Raw genomic sequence first — 17,367 nt, 5'->3', positions numbered from 1 at the left:
AGAGAGAGATTCAAGAAGATTTTATCATTGTGGGCTGTCAAAGCTTGTTATCATTTGCTAGTTTGGTTCGAGATTGATCCAAACTAGTCCAAACTGAGTAGAACCACCCAATTCTACTCAATACGACTCGATTTAAGTTGGTTCTATGCCTTTCGTGAGTAAAAACGGGAAGAAAAATATCTCTTTCTCCTCTCTTTTCTACTAAGAATGTGAAGGGAAAGGTGGGAAGGTGAGGAATCAAGGAAAATAAGATTTTTATTTTTCCCCTATGATTTGGACCCAAATCCAAGAAAAGATTAGGCATAATTCCTTCCCTCTTCTTCATTTTTCCCTTATTTTTTCTTTTTTATGTAACATAAGCTAAAAATAATAAATGAATAAAATTATGACATGATTTCATGATATATAATAAATCTAACGATAATCTATGCATTGAAGAAAAAATCATGATTTTTCATTGATTGCATATCTTTTTAGATTAAAAATATATTTTTAATTTAAAAAATAAAAAATAATATTAAAAATTAAAATAGAATAACTAGTATATTTTAAAAAAAAAACTGGTACCATATTAGTACGCTATCTCATGGGTTATCATACATAATACCGGGTCGTGAATCATGCTTAAAGCACTAGCTAATTGTAGAAGATTAAGGTCAAATGACTGCAAGAGAAGACAGACGATGGCAAGTAAATCATCAAAACATCAATTTTGAGATGAATGGATGATAAATGCAATATCCAGGAAAACATCTGATAAGTCTGAATTTGCAGATGAAAATCACTTTTTTTAATGCCCAAAATTAATATCACAGTTCCTATTTTTATAGGTACCCAAGAAATTCCATGTCACCAAACACAATTTCTGCAAGGTTGCTCATAGGAACTAGTTTGATTCAGATAATATAAGATTACTCTGTTGATCCTCCTTTCTTTTGACTAGAACAAGTAATTTCTTTTCAAAGAGAATGCTTTGTTGGTAAAGCTTTGAATACAAGAGTCAAATGAACACAACAAGAGAAGTGCAGAAGTTAGATGTTGGTACATATGAATTTCTTAGGAAACCTGCAACAATCTTACAATGTTAGTTTGGAAGGCAATGCTGGATCATGCTTTTAGATGCCACCAAATCATACAAAAGAGAGTTGCAACTTGAATGAGATCAAAATAAAAAGCTATAATTGATTGTTACTGGAGTAAGCCCCTATTACAAAATGACCCCACAATGCTAACTATTTTTGGATCTTTCTAAACTGTTTCTTATCTGCAGTATGTATTTCTGAACTTGCATGTTCAACAATGATGCAAGGCTAAAAAATTGAAAAATGCAAAGATTGCCAATTAGCAGATTCTAGATAGTCAAAATATGCATATACAAAAGGACAGGAGTGTAACAAAACAAAATGATGGCCACAGGAAGAATTTAGCTTCTCATTCTGATTAGATTCTCAAATGAGAGGGTGCAGGTTACGGCATCATATTGGGCATCTCTTGCCTCAGTAGCACTTTGCAAACTATTTAGCTGACTATCTGGTGTAGATATGATTCCTGTAGCTAAGGGATTGTGGTCTAGAACCATATTAACAGGTGGAAAGGAGAGAGGTGCGGCAGTAAGACTTTGTGACAGGGTCTCCAGATTTGTCATTGATGTGTCATAGGGAGGCAAACTGTTGAAAGCAGATCCATTGGGAACTTTGGAATACTGAATCTCTGAAAAATCAGCATTCATTCTCCAAGGATCTGGAATGTCATCCTCCAGTCCCTCTGTGTTATACTCATAACTCCACCAATCTTGGTCATTTGTAACAGAACCTCCAGTCTGGCTATGCTCACCAAAAGTGCTTGGTGGTTCATCATTTTTCTGTGTGTTCTTCCCATGCTTGATGCTATTGTCAGTCTGCATATCTGCAGAGAGCAAAAACCAGAAGCAACACCTATAACTCCATTCAATCGAAAAAAAGGGAAAAGAAAAGGCATAAATAACAAAAATGCAAATGCAGAATAGCACCTTCTGGATCCACTGCTCTAATGTTGCATATAGACTTCTGAAGCAAATTTGTTCGTGCAAAAACAACCATGCTCAAATTCCTGATCTCATCTTTGAAGGATGGTTCCAGAGGTTTGAAGGAGAAGGATTTCATCCACATCTCCAAGAGATCAGGAATGGCAGGAATGATCAAATTCTTTATGCATAATGAAGATAACATCTGCGACAACAAGTCAAAATGATTAAATCTTCAGGAACCGAGATCAAAATAAATAAAACCCGATCATTTCTTGCAATATAATATAGAAGGGGAAGTCGCAAAGGCAGCATATCAATGAGACTACCATGAGGGATGGTTGAGGTAAGAACAAATATGGAGCTAATGCATCATGTCATAACAAAAATAGATGAGAAAGAGATGTTAGAAGAATCTGAAACTGATCCACCATTTCTTGATACCCTAGACATATCATTGCTAACAATACTCAATAACAAATGTTTCAATTATTATATTATATAGAAGGGGCCTCTGTCAGTTCTTATGGGATGAGTGTACAGCAAAGTTAATGCAAAGGAAATATAAAAGCAAAATCCATTTTGCAGCAAAACAACTTAGCATACTGAATTCCACAATATCAAATCCATGAAACAAAACAGCGGAAGAATTTTTCTGCAAAATATTAGTACAACTGAAAACAGAAGACCTTGCAGTGCTCATCATCAAATCTAAGCTCCCCTGTTCATATTTTCATGCATACATGGAAAAATCTGTATTTAATCAACAAAAACCAATGGTTGCCAGATGTAGAACCAATGGTTTCAAGAACGTGGCTTTATTATGATAAAGAATAAAAATGTATAGAAGAATGTTTGTGGTTTATAATAGCAGAAACAAGTGAAGTAGGAAAGTGCTAATGATGTTGCATGATTGCTAAACAAGAGGAACCTGAAGGAAACTTTTGTTGATAATACATGTTCCATTGTAACGATAAGTCCCAAAGAAAAAAGAGGCAGCATGTGCATCTAACATGAGGGTAATAAAAAACAGATGATGAGATGCATGAATAAATAAAGTTAAAAATAACAATAGTTTGACTTTCTATTTTGACAAGAAATCTCCATGAAAAGAAAGATTTTAGGTATAATGCTGCTTATTATGTAAATTCCAACAAGGTACAGTTGTTGTTATTAAAAAATTGAAACAGATCATTCACAGCATTACAAAATGACAAGGACGATATACTTAGAACTTGAATTTTCATGATAAGAGATGATGTTAAGTAATAAAAATTGAGTCTAATAGCCAATTGGAAAGAGATTGGCAGTTTTCTTACATACATCTTCAGTTGCCTTGAGAAGGCGATGACACATTCCTTGCCTTTGGTACAGTGGTCGAGTACCAACAAAAGGCATTTCCGCCAAATTTGTCCCATGGAATCTGCGAAGAGCCACATAACAAAGCATTACTTATACAGCATTATGAAGTAGAAACAAAAGTATGAAAGATATATTACAATAGGTCAAATTAATGATGTGGATTGTCTAAATAAGCTTTTAAAAATTGGTGAAATTCTACTGTACAAAACAAATTTTAAAAACATCCAGAAAATCAAATACATATTAATGTTAGGCAGGAAAAGGAAGAAAATTCCATATATGCATCTTAACGTGAGATTCTTTTCAAAAAATGCTTTACTCAACAAAAAATAAAGAACATGTTCAATCAACATACACATGTTAGCTTTGGCTATATTCTAACCAGTTCTACTAAAAATGCAGCCTTCAAGTACGATAGACAGATCATTCTACCATAGGATAAGGATATGCAAATATAATAACAAAATTATTTCCTGAAATGTAATCTATTGCTAAACATATAGATGAATATCACAAAGAACCAACTCTTATACTTGGCAGACATGTCCATCAGATTCTTCATTTTGTTTTTGCCTCTTTTTTTTCAGTTCTCTGCAAATATTCTTATTAGATTCTCAGTTTTGTTTTGATCTAAAGGGGAAAAATGATAGGTTAATGGCATAATTGACACAGAATGCAGTAACATTCAGCTTACTTTTAACAAAATCAAATAAATCTTATTTTCATATTGGCTAATTGGATCAGACTGATTTTCATGTTTCATAGAAACATCACTCATGCATTTGATAGCCAGTCGTAAGTTCTAGAACTATTATGGATCATACTTTATTCCACATTGCCAAAACACCATATAGATGAGTCACGGCTTGCCTGTTCAGGTTAAGATAAGGAGTCAGAACACTACATTCAGCAAGTATAGCATCAAGTTATTGAGGAATCTGTTATCAATTAAACACATGACCAAATGACAAAAAGGCAGTGTCCATGCAGATTTAGACCAAGAGTCAGCCATACCATGATTTTGCTTGATAATTTTGTCAGCATTTTGAATGAAAAATAATTTGTCATGACAGAGTCACAAGAAGCCCTCCAGCAGACTCCTAGAGTTTCTCTTTATCACCTTATTTATGCCATGGATGTGGCACATGTTTATTCTATAGGATTTTAATTTTTGGATCAAGAACCTATTTGACTTCAGCAAATTTGTACAATTTTCATCAAAGTGATCTACCTTAAATGTTCTTGTCACATTTCCTTTCATTTTCTTCAAAAGTTGAGGTCATGTCTGCCACATGCAGTGACGTCCAAGATAACATGGTTCCAACAATTCTAATATTCAGTACCGACATCTAAAGACACTGAATCAAAGTAATCCATTTGTAATTCACCTAAAGCAAAGTGAGGTACTATAACATGGCTTTATTTATTTATTTATTTATTTGAACCCAATTCAACACCACTGGTAAGAAATATCCTTGCAATGTCAATGTTATAACGAAGAAGCATCTATTAATCAAAGCATACTGTATTGTCAATATCCCAACACCCACTTATTTGGCCATTTTAAAAAGAAACAAAGACAAATATTGGTTTTTTGGTGGACTAAGGAGTTCGGCTAAAGAGTACATGCTAAGTAGAGAGACATAAAGAACAATAATGAATATATATATATATATATATATATATATATATATATATATATATATATATATATATTGAAGATGAAAGAGGAAGACTGATACGAATACAAACCTCAGTGAAGCTACTGAGATAATTTCCTCATCCTTCTCCAGAATTAGGGTATGAAATCCCTCATAATTCAGACGATTAAAATTTGATCTGGGAAACAAATTAAACAATTCTTAACATCATCTACACACCTAATATATCAAAGTACTAAGCTCCTCAAGACTGAAATCAGATAATTGATTACAGAAAATGGTGCATGCATGATCCCCAATAAATTAGATGATTAAATCATAGTTTGCATCATCAAAACTGAACTGAAATTTTGAAATCACATCTTCAACCATGGCAACAAAAATATAGGTACCTTAAGCTTGAGATCAGTTGTTGATTTTGAATGATACGAGCATAATAAGAAAAAAGTAAAAATTTTACATTTATAGGATTTGACTGATATTTAAAACTAAAACAGGAGGAAGCATAACAACCTCATGAAGAACAAGGAATAAAAATCCTGCTGGCATCATAATAGAGAATTTTATGGAGATGGATAAGATTCAGAAGATTGTGATGAACCAGCTGCAATGGAGAAAAGAAAAGTTCCTTTGGAATTTAAACACTAAAACATTTCAAACTCAAAGAAAAATCATAAAATTTGTACAGTACAACAAGATCCAAAATAGACATGAAAAGCAGCTCTCGTAAAAGATAGCAAGAGTTGAATAGTTTATCAGAGAATTCAGATGAAAGGACAAAGATGAAACTTACCCACAGTTATAAAGTGCTTGACAAATCACGTTCACACCTGTCCTTTGATCCACAAGAGGAACAAAACACTCATTCAGTACAGAGAGAGCCATGGAAAGTTTTACATTGCATTCCACAATAAAAGGTAGCCTCTCATGAGTGATGACTCCCTCATTTTCATCCAGACATTTCAATAAAGTCCATGAAAACCCCCCTTCCATAGAATTTGAGACACCAAGCATATCTGATAATTGAGTAGCCAGCTGCAATAATAAAACAAGCATGATAATGATTAAGGACTATAAGGCACGATTCTAAGAAACAACCATATGAATGAAATACTACCAGATGGACTTGTACAGGTCATTGAAATTATATAATAATGAAGAAAGAAAAAGATATTGGCCAAAAACTTGAAAGGAAAACTGGATACTATCACCTTTGTATTTGTTTAATTCCCATCTAAATATATGGTTCCCAAACCAACATGTAAACCTAGAATTATATTTCCTTGTCCATACCACAAGATACAAATTATAGCTGCAGGTTTTCGTGCACATTTCTTTTTCTCTCATCCTATATAAACTCAATACAGAACTCTTTTGCACCTAGCCACTCTGACTACTCAATAAGAGCATATCAAATTACTCAACCCTCACAATCTAATCCTGGATGTTTTCAGATGAATTTCAGGTAGCTACACAAGCATGCGCAATTTGTTTTTAACACAACAGGCAGCTTTTTGTAAAAAGATGAAGTCCAAGTAGGAAACAATCTAACAGTCTCACATGAGTAGCAAAAAGAAAACAAATGTGTTTCTGTTCATATGTAAATTTACACTCAGGTTATTTTCTCTCCCACATCTGGCTTATTTAACAAGATACAAATAGAGTGGCAAATCAGTTAAGGAAACACTTAACTCTTTCTTGTCATTTTTTATATTATTAAAAAAAAAAAGCAAATATATTGGCACTTTTGACCAAGGTTCACTTGACGAGGCTACAAAAGTACATGGTTCTGCCATGGTTATTTTAAAATGTAAATGCATCAATATGATGCCAGAGGAAACTAAAAGGTTATCGAAGACCAAATGAAACCTTCTTGCATTTTTTCCCACAAAAAGAAATTGGTGCTGAATCCATCTCATTAATGTCATTCCCCCAGGCACATTGTTGGTGATCTGCAAAAGAGTTTTGCAAGTACTTCAGTCATCACTTAACTAGAAGAACACTGAGGATAGACCAAAGGTCAGTTAAAAATAACACTAAAAGGAAGCACGTAGCACTGACTTATACTTACATTTGCGTCTACATTGCTTGCACACAAGCAAAGCTGAAGTGTCAGGAACTCCTTTTGATCCATGCTCAGCGACCATGCAAAAGGCACATCGACAATATGGACAGTACCAAGTGCCCTCTGGAAGAGTCTGAAAGAAGACAAGCATTTCTTTAGCGAACTTACCTTGGATTTGCACAGTATACTCAAAAGGAGTAATAGAAGAAGTTCATCGACTGACCATTCTCATGCCATATAATGCAGATGTTAGAAATAACGTTCATCAAATTTAATATTGGAATAAGGGAAAAGAGCAAAATTCTATTCTTAAAAATGACTAGAAAAATTAAATAACTAAATGATATAAATAAAAAAGATCTTTTCAGTAAAACAGTTTTTTGGAAGCACAAAAAACATGATAAGCAAATAATCATTTCTAGCAAAACTATTTCTCAGAAGCACCATTATGATACATCAAGGAAGCAATCACAATAATTGAAAAAAAGAAAAGGAAAATTCAAAACAAAAGCTGCATTCCGCTTATAATATCACGACAACAATGTTAACAAGAGTTTCCCATAGGAGTTCTATAAGATGTCGGAGTCTTTGATCTATACCACCTCACCTAAGTTACAAATATACATGGAAGACAGTCAAAGTGCATGCACCTGATCCTTAATCCATTTTTCTTTTTTCTGTTTTCTTTTTTTTTTCTTTTTTTTCTTTTTTTTGTCAAGCAGACAAGTCTATTTGCTTTTAAAATATAAAAGAGAAGAACTATATAGGAGTAAATGCTTCAAGAAGTGCTACCTTAAGCATCACACAGTCCTGATGGAAAGTCGAAGGGCAATTATCGCAGCATATCAAGTGTCCCCCATCTGCACAAACCCCACAAGTGTCATCACTGGGATCTGGACCATCAGTTCCTACTGTCTGAAAACCAACTTTATGACGTTTCTTTTCCTTCTCCCAAGATTCCAGGAGGCATTGTGTTAATGTTTTTCCTGACATTAGGAAAATGTTATCCCAAGGCAGGTAAAGATCACTGCCAGCATGAGCTTTGAATTTTGACAATGGCTCAACCTCCTTACAATCGTCGCACCAAATTCCTCCTCTAGTTACCAAACCATTAAGAATGTTACCCATGCTGTTCTTTGATATGTAAACAAGCTTTTCATTTTCTGTTAGAATGCCAAAATCAATTAGCCAAGATAGTATAGTAAGTTTTCTTTGTGGCAAGATCTCTCCGTGGTGATTATCTTTTCCATTCCTCCTAACAATTAGACTGCATCCATGATTCTGCTTTTTCTTTTGTTTTGTATTTAAATTTCCACCACCAGCTGGCTTCCTTTTAGCCACCTCAATCTCCTTTTGAGAAGCAGAGGATTTTTCTGATCCTGGATTCTTTGCCTTGTCACTATTCCTAGAATCATGACTCTCCACCTGTTCATGTGTTCTGAATATTTGGCTGTCCGATTTCTTACTATTGGTTTGCTTCAATTGCATGTTATCTGATTCAGGACTTCTTCCTTCTTTGTCATTTAGTTCAGAAAATTTAGTTATTAGCTCTTCCTCATCCTTCAGCACTGTGTTGGCTGCAAACGTGGACAAATCTAAAAAGGTGTCATCAACCCCCGTTTCTACATCCAATTCATCATCTACACGAACATGTTTCCCATTTATACGCACAGATCTCCTGACTCCAAGTACATCACCAGATTGATGCATATCACTGACATCAGTTTGACATGAAAGGATTGCATTGCTGCAGTCCAGTTTTTGAGCTTCAGAACCAGAGCTTGTGCCTGTCATACTAAAACACATCTTGTCATCTAGCACGCTCTCTGAAGCTAATGACTTCCCCTTGTTCCTTCTAGCAGCTGTGTCAACAACAGATTTAGAGGAAGCCAAGCTGTTTTCTACCATCAATTCTGCATGCACTTCTGTATCCACTGGAACATTTTTCTTATTCACACGCTTGGACCTCCTAACTCCAACCACTTGGTTATCTTTCTCCACACTGGTTTTGCTGCTTTGTGTATTTCTTGTAACACTCATACTACTGCATTTTGACTTTATAACTTCGTTGTTCGATGATTGATTTATCATGCGTACTTTAGGCATGTTATCAAGCACAATTTTTGCTTGTGAAGTTGCGAATTTCTGCTCCCCCTTTCCCTTTACCGCATTTCCGCTGACTCTGCAAGTAGACAAATATGAGCAGTTGCCATTAGTTTCTGCATTATCCACTTTACTTCCTACAGGAACATGTCTCCCACTAATTTGCATAGACTTCCTTACTTCAAGCAATTCTCCATCTTGGCATGTGCCATTTGTACAGGGCCTGTCATTTTCTGTAGTCAAACTGCACCTACCGGCCATCTGCTTGGATTCACTCTCCAAGCATCTATCTTCAACATGTGACTTTGTTTTCTCATCTACCATGCTTGATGAAACTACCTGGTTCACTCCTTCAGATACCACTGTGCCCGGTATGTTTGATGAATCCTTGCTGATTTTATAGACAGAGCTCTGTTTTAGCTGAGGAGGCTTTTCAACTGTCATTTCAGGCTCCGCTTTCCCTCTGATTGTAGAATTCTTTGTCTTAAAGATTGCCCCCTTCTTACCACTGCCCTCAGCTGCAACACCACTCTGCAGGGGTATGTTGCTGGCAGGGAGCCCTGCTACGGAATTGCCATCAGCTGTTGCTCCACTTTGCAGGCCTGCATGGCTTGTCATTCCACGCTCCACATTCTCTCTGATTGCAGAATTCTTTGTCTTGATGCCTTTCCCCTTCTTACTGCTGCCCTCATATGCAACCCCACTCTGCAGGGGTGCACTGCTAGCAGGGAGCCCTGCAATGAAGTTGCCAGCAGCCGCTGCTCCACTTTGCAGGCCTACATTGCTTGCAGAGAGCCCTCCAACAAAAATCCCATCAAGCCCCCTGTTTTCCCGGAATTGGGATGCACTCCATGCCTTCTCCTTGTACTTTGAAGTACCATGTAGAAAGGTCTCAAATGCTTTGGGAAGGGAATAATAAGCAATACCATTAGGAGAGATGTAAATGTAGTCACCAAAGCCAGGTCGAAATATCACCCTCCACCCAAAGAATTGCAGAAGGTTCACTAGGTATGGGGGCGGCGGTCCTGATTTGGAACCAAACATACTATTGTCTTCTATTGGTGGTATCTCAGAAGTATTCTTACAGACTGATGTCCCTTGTTTTGGTCTGGCCATTCTGCTAGCTGAACCACTGCTCTTCCTGGCCTTCTTCTCTGGCACCCAATCCGGATCCTCCATTTCCCTGGAGGCTCTTTTACCTTTATGACTTTCTGATGCGGATGATGCTTCCTCTGTTGAATTAGACAAAGTGTCCATTTTGCAGATAGCATTAAGATTGGGAGTCCTCTCTACTGTGTTCTGATTGAAAGCATTCGAAGCCACCGGAAATGCAGAAGAGTTGCCCAATCCAACAGTGTTGTTTCCCAAGTTTAGGACCAGGAACGAGCCATTCAAAGCCGAATTCTCCATGGGTAGGGGAGCCATTACAGCAAAGCCCTAGGCAAAAACTAACTAAAATCCTGCAAAACCACCGATTTCCGGCTTTCAATGGCACCAACACGATTCAAAAACCAAATATATCATTCAAAAAACACGCGCATGCATACACCCACATAAAGAAAGGCCAGCGCTTTGTTGCTGGAAATCAATACAAATCCTACGAGTAAACCTCCAAACAAATCAAGAAAGAAGATATATTCCAATCCTGTTGAAACCTTGAATTCGATAGATGAAAAAGTGATTTCGCTTCTCTAAATTGATCGAAAAAAAAGCACCAAAACCCAAAAAAAGGAACCGGATTTCTCCAAGAAAACTAACGAGCTGTACCAAGTTTTCACATGCAATCAACCAATCCCATTAATGAAATGCACCATCAAAAAAACAACACCTGAAGAAAGAAACAACCAAAGCCGATCAATCTCAGTCTAGAAACGTCCAATCACTTACTCCTCAAAAAAAAAAATATATAAAAAAAAAATCCTCCAATCAGTTCAAAACTCTAAAAAACTTCAACCTAACACAATAAAAAACTAGCAAAACCGGGGGAAAAAGTATGATTATAGTCCAAAGGAATTACAATGACTGACTTGAAACGAGACGATTTCAGCTCCTCCAAACTAAACCATCCTCCAATCGAAAGAGAGAAAAAGCATTAGGGTTTTCTCTCCTGTTTCCCTTTTTTTTTTTTTGGTAGAACTCTCCGGTCGCGTTGGAGGAGGAGGAGAGGAAGAGCCCGATATTGTTCCGGGCTCCGTCCCTGCTTTCCTGCTTCGTTTTGATTTGGTTTTTTCGCTCTAAAAAGGTGGGTAGAGAGAGCTATCTTTTTTTATAGAAATTTTTTCCGTCACAGCCTCTTTTAGTAAAGAGATGGTATCGGAAATTATTATTTTACATCAGATTCTACCATACCCTTCGCTGCATGCAGCTATGGAGCTTCCAATGTTATCTCTTTAACGTCTCCTCCTTTCCTCTGCCTCGCGGGTAAGCATAGCGTATATCTGCTCTCCCGTAATTTGCTAATCTTGAAGCAGATGGGCTGCAGATGTGACCGAGTCCATCTGATCCAACACGAGTCCGCGGGTTAATGTGACCAACGCGGACTAGGATTTCAAGTGTAAAACAGGAAACATCGTATGAGGACGGCACTCGTGTTGGATTAGATGAGGGCTCATGTGAAGGCGGTGCGTGTACGTTAGAAGATGCGGCGTAAGATGTTCGGTAGGCTAAGGCGACTAGCGGATCGGATCGCGTGGGAAAGAGAGGAATTTTGGGTGACCGCATTCGGAGCGGTCCCAGCTGGATTCGTCTCACGTGCGGTGGGAATGAGGGAGATCGTTTAAGTGGTGGTCTGCGTGGCTTGTTGTATATGGTAGTCGATTTAACGTCGCCGGTTGTTTACACCGAGAGCAGCTCGGCTGTTTCCCCGCTGCTTCACAGCTCTATGAACTAATATGTCAAATTATCAGCACGGTGGAGCCCATCGTTCATGCTGGCTCTGGCCATATATTTTCACATTCTAATTTCGGATGGCCATCTAGAGTATTCTATAAAACACAATTTTATCTGTTGACAAGTAGAGATGTACCGCAGCCTCTATTTTACCTGAGACACAAATCCATATATATTGATATCTTCAAATGAATGTAATAGTTTGAACGGTTGATATGTCATGATTTCATTAGCGAGCATTTTTTTTAAGAACTCATAGACCATGTTTGATGAGGACATGTACTTCACCTGCTATTTTAGGATTGCCGTCTAAAACATTCTCTAAAACACAAATTTACGGAATGATATATTCCTGTCTTTCTGGAACTAGCTTAGCTTTTGCTTTGCATTTTTCTCTGATTTGATTGATATAGTTGAAACTTGGAGGCCCTATCATCGCTCTAATTAGTCATTTTGGCACTCACAAACCAGTTGGATGTATTTTTTCAACTTGTTTTCATATCGCATTTCTGATTCTCAATAGCTTACTGAACCATGTCCCATTTTCACCCGTAAATGCAGGGAATTTGTAACCTGTGGCAGGCTAAAGTCACGAACTTCTACGGTTCTGATTTAGTACAGCCACATGACATAATCAGTGAAGCTAATCAAGCTTTAACATTAGTATTCCAGCAAGCTGTTGGTGGATGTCTAACCAAGATACTACTTCTCAGGATTTTTTTGATACTGCACATCGTAGCAAGAAAAAAAAGAAGAAGAAATAATCAAATATGTGGATCAGTCAAAAAAGGACTCATCTCCACAGGATATGTAAACTTTACTATGAGAAAAGAAAAAAAAATTACAAAAAAAGATCACACTCTCAATCCTTGTGCATCCAATCTCTCCCTCACAGGAAGCTCTCCCTCACAAAAACTCTCTCTAGAAAGACCTTCTTGAATCTCTGAAGCGACTGCTGTTTGCTGACCAACAGTCTCTCTGGAGCCTCTACTCCTGCTCTTGTTGGTGCCTCGTTGCCTCTGTTCTCGGGTGTTCTGCCGAACGAAACCGCCACACGCAGCTCTCTATCACGGAACATAGCCTTATAAAGGCTTAAAGCCGTAAAACAAGAGAAAATAATATCCCACAGCACCCAGAAGACCTCTCAGAACCATCGGATCGTGATCGGTAGCTCCCTAGGCCGTCCGATCGTAATCTGGTCCACGGAATAATCCGTAGATTGTGAAAAACACCGAGGAAACGGCGTCTGGTCCATGATGGACCACGAGAAACCGAGGGGAAATGTCCTCTCGATCCACACGCCTACTTGTGCACCACCCGAAACACCATGGATTGAGATACCAGGGTTCCTGATCCCCACACGTGTGTGCGTGGGCCTGGGCCGCACCCGCGTGCGCACATGGGCTTGAGCCTCGCACGAGCGCGTGCACCTAGGCCTGGGCCGCACCCCTGAGGGAGCGCCCGGGCCCGGGACGTGCTCCGCACTGGGTCGTGCTCCTGCGGCCGGGCCAGGTGCTGCCGCACGCGGCTGCACCACCGTCGCCGCCGCCGGTCCTCTTCACTCCGAACTTCGTGCCAACTTCAATCGAGCGTATTTCGATCATCTGGGCTCCATTTGAGGTAATATTGGGTTCGTTGGACTCCATTCATCGTCGTGAATCTCACTGTGGGCTCAATATGGATCGAATCTCGAGACATCAAATTATAATAATTTTTATCTCGACTCGATATTCGGCCTCCTCCTAACTCTGAGAGTTTCTGGATCTCCTCGCCCCCATGCTCTGGGGCAATCGCCAGTTGATCATGGATGGGCAAACATAGGAGTCGAGCCAGGCCACTCGATCCCATCTCCATCGTATGTTGTGCTGCTCCTGACCTGAGACCTACTCGAGGTATCATCTTGCGGCAATAGGAATCTTACCTTGCGATATCGTCTCTCATCCTTCTGAGTCTCACGTCTCGTGCCCGATCCACCTCTACCTGGATCTCCACCTCACTTTGGGCTCCTCCTGGCTCCTGAAGCTCCACCTCGCATTGGGCTCTCCACCAGGTAGTAATGTCCTCTCGTCCTCTTCTTTTCCTTCAGAATAATTCTATCACCGCGTAGCACCTTTAGGATTCCTCCACCAGCTACTGTCCTGTAACCTCTCGAATCCAGTCTGCTCAAAGAAGATAAGATTCTGTCTGAAATCAGGTATGTATCGAACCTCCCCCAATCTTTTCACTGCATCATCATGTGTCCTCCAGCTGACCGTCCTAATGTCTCTGATCGCACAGCTTGATCAATCTGACAGATAAACAGTGCCCTCACTACTCTCCAAGGAGTCAAACTACTCCTCTCTACAACATACATGATAGGTACATGCAGAATCTAAAATCCACTACTGCGAAAAAGTAGATACCTCGTTAGATATCTCTAGGGAATCACCCTCTGATCGCTACTGGCCGTTGCTGTAATAGCCCTCGTCCGATCTCTAAGTTAAGAGCAATCTCTGGCTAGATTCCCAACTCGTCACATCGGTAATACCTGGTCTTGCTCAAGTCCCTCATCCTGGACTTGGACCGCCCTCGTCGCGATCTCCTGTCGCTCCGTTTACCATCTTCTGCTTCTCTAGAAACCACCAAAGCTGAGCTACCGCCACCTGAGCTCGAAGCTGGATTCTTTCTCCTGAGAATCTCGTTCTAGAGAATCATTGCGGTAATCTCGTTCATCTTGATGGTGCTCTTCCCCACTAGAAGAGCAGTCACCAAGGACTCATACGAAGGGAGAAACGATGCTAACAAGACCAACACCCTAGTCTTCTCCTAAACTTTCTCGCCAACACTAAGAAGGTCGGTGATGATCTTCTGAAAGTGGTTGAGATGCTCTTGCACGCTCTGCCCCTCAGTCATCTATAGCTAGTAGAACTATCTTCAGAGGAAAAGAGTGTTGATGAGAGATTTCGTCATGTACAACTCTTCGAGCTTCGACCACAGCACCGTCGGAGAAATCTCGCTAAGTCATGGATCACCACCTCATCCGCTAGGTACATGCAGATGGTACTCACCATCTGCATTTGGAGCCACTTACAATCCTGTATTTTTATGATGGTCGACCTCTCTTCACATAAGAGAGCATCGATCAATCCTTGGTGGATTAGCACGTCCTTCACCCTTGCCTACCACAAGAAGAAATGGCTCTTTCCATCAAACTTGTTGATCTCCATCTTGATTGATCCTGTCTTTTCCATCTTCAATTTTACTCACTACTGCTGCAGTCTGCATCCTTGTACCGCCTCGCTCTAATACTACTTGTTGGTGGATGTCTGGCCAAAACACCACCTCCCAAGATCTTTTCGATACCGTGCATAGCAGCAGGAAGAAAAAAGAAATAAAAAAATAGAAATAATCAAATACGTGAATCAACCAAAAAAAGGCTCGCCTTCACGGGACATGCAAACTTCACTATGAGAAAGAAAAAAAAATACAAGAAGAGATCACACCCTCAACCCTTGTACATCCAATCTCTCCCTTACAGGAAACTCTCTCTTACAAAAGCTCTCTCTCTAGAAAGACCCCCATGAACCCCTGAAGCGAACGTTGTCTGCTGTCCAACAGTCTCCCTGGAGCCTCTACTCCTACTCCTGTCGGTGCTTCGTTGCCTCTATTCTCGGGTGTTCCGCCAAATGAAACCGCCACATAGCTCTCTGTCATGGAACAGAGCCTTATAAAGGTTTAAAGCCGTAAAACAATAGGAAATAGTGTCCCACAGCACCCAGAAGACCTCCCAGAACCGTCGGATCATGACCGTCAGCTCCCCAGGCCGTCCGATCACGACCTGATCCATAGAATAATCTGAAGACCGTGAGAAATGCCGAGGAAATGACGTCCGATCTATGATGGACTGCAAGAAATCGAGGAATAATGCTCCCTCAGTCCACGCGCCTGTGTGTGCACCGCCTGATCCACCATGGACCGAGATACCAGGGCTTCTGATCCCCATGCGCGTGTGCCCGGGCCTGGGCCGCGCCCCCGCCCGAGTGCCCGGGCCTGGGATGCGCTCTGCGGTCGGGCCGGCGCGGCTGTGCCACCGTCGCCTCCGCTGGCCGCCATCGCTTCGGACTTCGTGCCAATTTCAATCGAGCGTATTTCGATCATCTGGATTCCGTTTGAGGTGATCTTGGGCTCGTTGGATTCCATTCATCGTCGCGGATCTCGTTGTAGACTCAATATAGATCGAATCTTGAGACATCAAATCTTAACATAAGTAATCTGCCTTCCCACTATTTCATGTTAAAAGGAGGCAGCTCTGACTCTTCAAACTGAGACAGTAACATGAATCAGAGTCGATCCAGATTCTTATGGTCGAAGGATGAGCAGTAGCATCCTCCATAGTTTTTCTTAATCTCTTCTTTTGTATGCGTTACATATGTAGCATGATAGCAAGAGTGATCCAGTGAAGAGCATTTCTAAGTTGCATCCGTTACCTCACAATTAGGAGCGATGAAAGCTAAGTTGGGCTGACCAGTAATTCGTAACATAAGTCAAATTTATCATTGTCGTCATGCATATTTAAGCGAACGACAAACAATAATCTCTCAATTATCCGATCGATCAGCTACTCCTATCTGAAAGAGTAACATTGTCACACCCCCGACCCGAGATTGTGAATCGAAGGTCATGGCAACCGCCGCATACTCATAGAAAACTCTTCCTATAAGCATGCAAGGCATCTTATCATGTTATCCTAAAACAACAGCGAAATAATTAGTCAATAATTTAAATCCAAAACATAATGATCTAAATTTCTTCTTTAATATCTCAATAAATTCAACAATGATTCATAAGCCTTACATCAAATTCAATAAGACTTTCAACCTAAAAATAAAAGTATGGAGATTCTGCTTCTGATCACTCTTCCATTCATATCTTGTATCATTTTAATTTCTCAACATCTGTAAAAAAAGTAAAATAAGAGATAATGAGCTAGACAGCCCAGTAAGCAATGATCACTTTCGACAAATTTCATCAGGCATTTAAGTAAATAATCATTTATAGAAAATAAGCATATAGAGTTCATCAAATTGAAATCAATTTTGATTATGCAATATAGTTCATGCCAAATTTATTTCTTTTTCAAAATTCAAGTTTCTTTCGAGATTTCAATTTCTCTCGTTCTTAAATTATTTTTGTTAACCATGAGCTATGACCATATTTTTCCTGTGGCAGGGTCATAACACTGCGTATCTTCTTGTGGTAAGCTGCGAATCATCTGGCAGCAAAGTCCTTCGAAATCACTGGTCTCT

At 39.4% G+C, this 17,367-nt stretch overlaps 1 protein-coding gene across 3 annotated transcripts; it reads right to left on the bottom strand.

Annotated features, from left to right (window-relative positions):
* Positions 1-1,318: 1,318 nt before the first annotated feature.
* Positions 1,319-11,518, bottom strand: LOC105038303 (uncharacterized). 3 transcript variants are annotated; one of them, XM_019848115.3, is made up of 9 exons: positions 11,211-11,514; positions 7,883-10,653; positions 7,097-7,223; positions 6,895-6,977; positions 5,819-6,060; positions 5,117-5,203; positions 3,326-3,425; positions 2,009-2,207; positions 1,319-1,905 (listed from the first exon to the last, which is right to left on the bottom strand). In XM_019848115.3, the coding sequence occupies exons 2-9, from the start codon at positions 10,616-10,618 to the stop codon at positions 1,424-1,426; spliced, it is 4,056 nt and encodes a 1,351-aa protein (XP_019703674.1). In that variant the 5' UTR covers positions 10,619-10,653; positions 11,211-11,514; the 3' UTR covers positions 1,319-1,423. The 3 variants fall into 3 exon arrangements, with proteins under 3 accessions (XP_019703674.1, XP_029118380.1, XP_073114620.1); XM_029262547.2 differs by having other exon boundaries at positions 11,221-11,514; XM_073258519.1 differs by lacking the exon at positions 1,319-1,905 and having other exon boundaries at positions 2,021-2,207; positions 3,322-3,425; positions 11,211-11,518.
* Positions 11,519-17,367: the final 5,849 nt, after the last annotated feature.

Source organism: Elaeis guineensis, chromosome 1 (assembly GCF_000442705.2).
Source record: "Elaeis guineensis isolate ETL-2024a chromosome 1, EG11, whole genome shotgun sequence".
Lineage (NCBI taxonomy): Eukaryota > Viridiplantae > Streptophyta > Magnoliopsida > Arecales > Arecaceae > Elaeis > Elaeis guineensis.
Note: the sequence above shows the minus strand (reverse complement) of the source record. Positions and strands in the feature narration are given on the sequence as shown.

Excerpts from the sequence above, each read along its gene's own strand:
- LOC105038303 (XM_019848115.3), bottom strand. The coding sequence starts at position 10,618 with ATGGCTCCCCTACCCATGGAGAATTCGGCTTTGAATGGCTCGTTCCTG. Across the intron at positions 6,061-6,894 it reads GTGGGAAAAAATGCAAGAAG|CTGGCTACTCAATTATCAGA; the intron begins GTTTCATTTGGT and ends TTATTATTGCAG. Across the intron at positions 3,426-5,116 it reads ATCTCAGTAGCTTCACTGAG|ATTCCATGGGACAAATTTGG; the intron begins GTTTGTATTCGT and ends GGCTCTTCGCAG.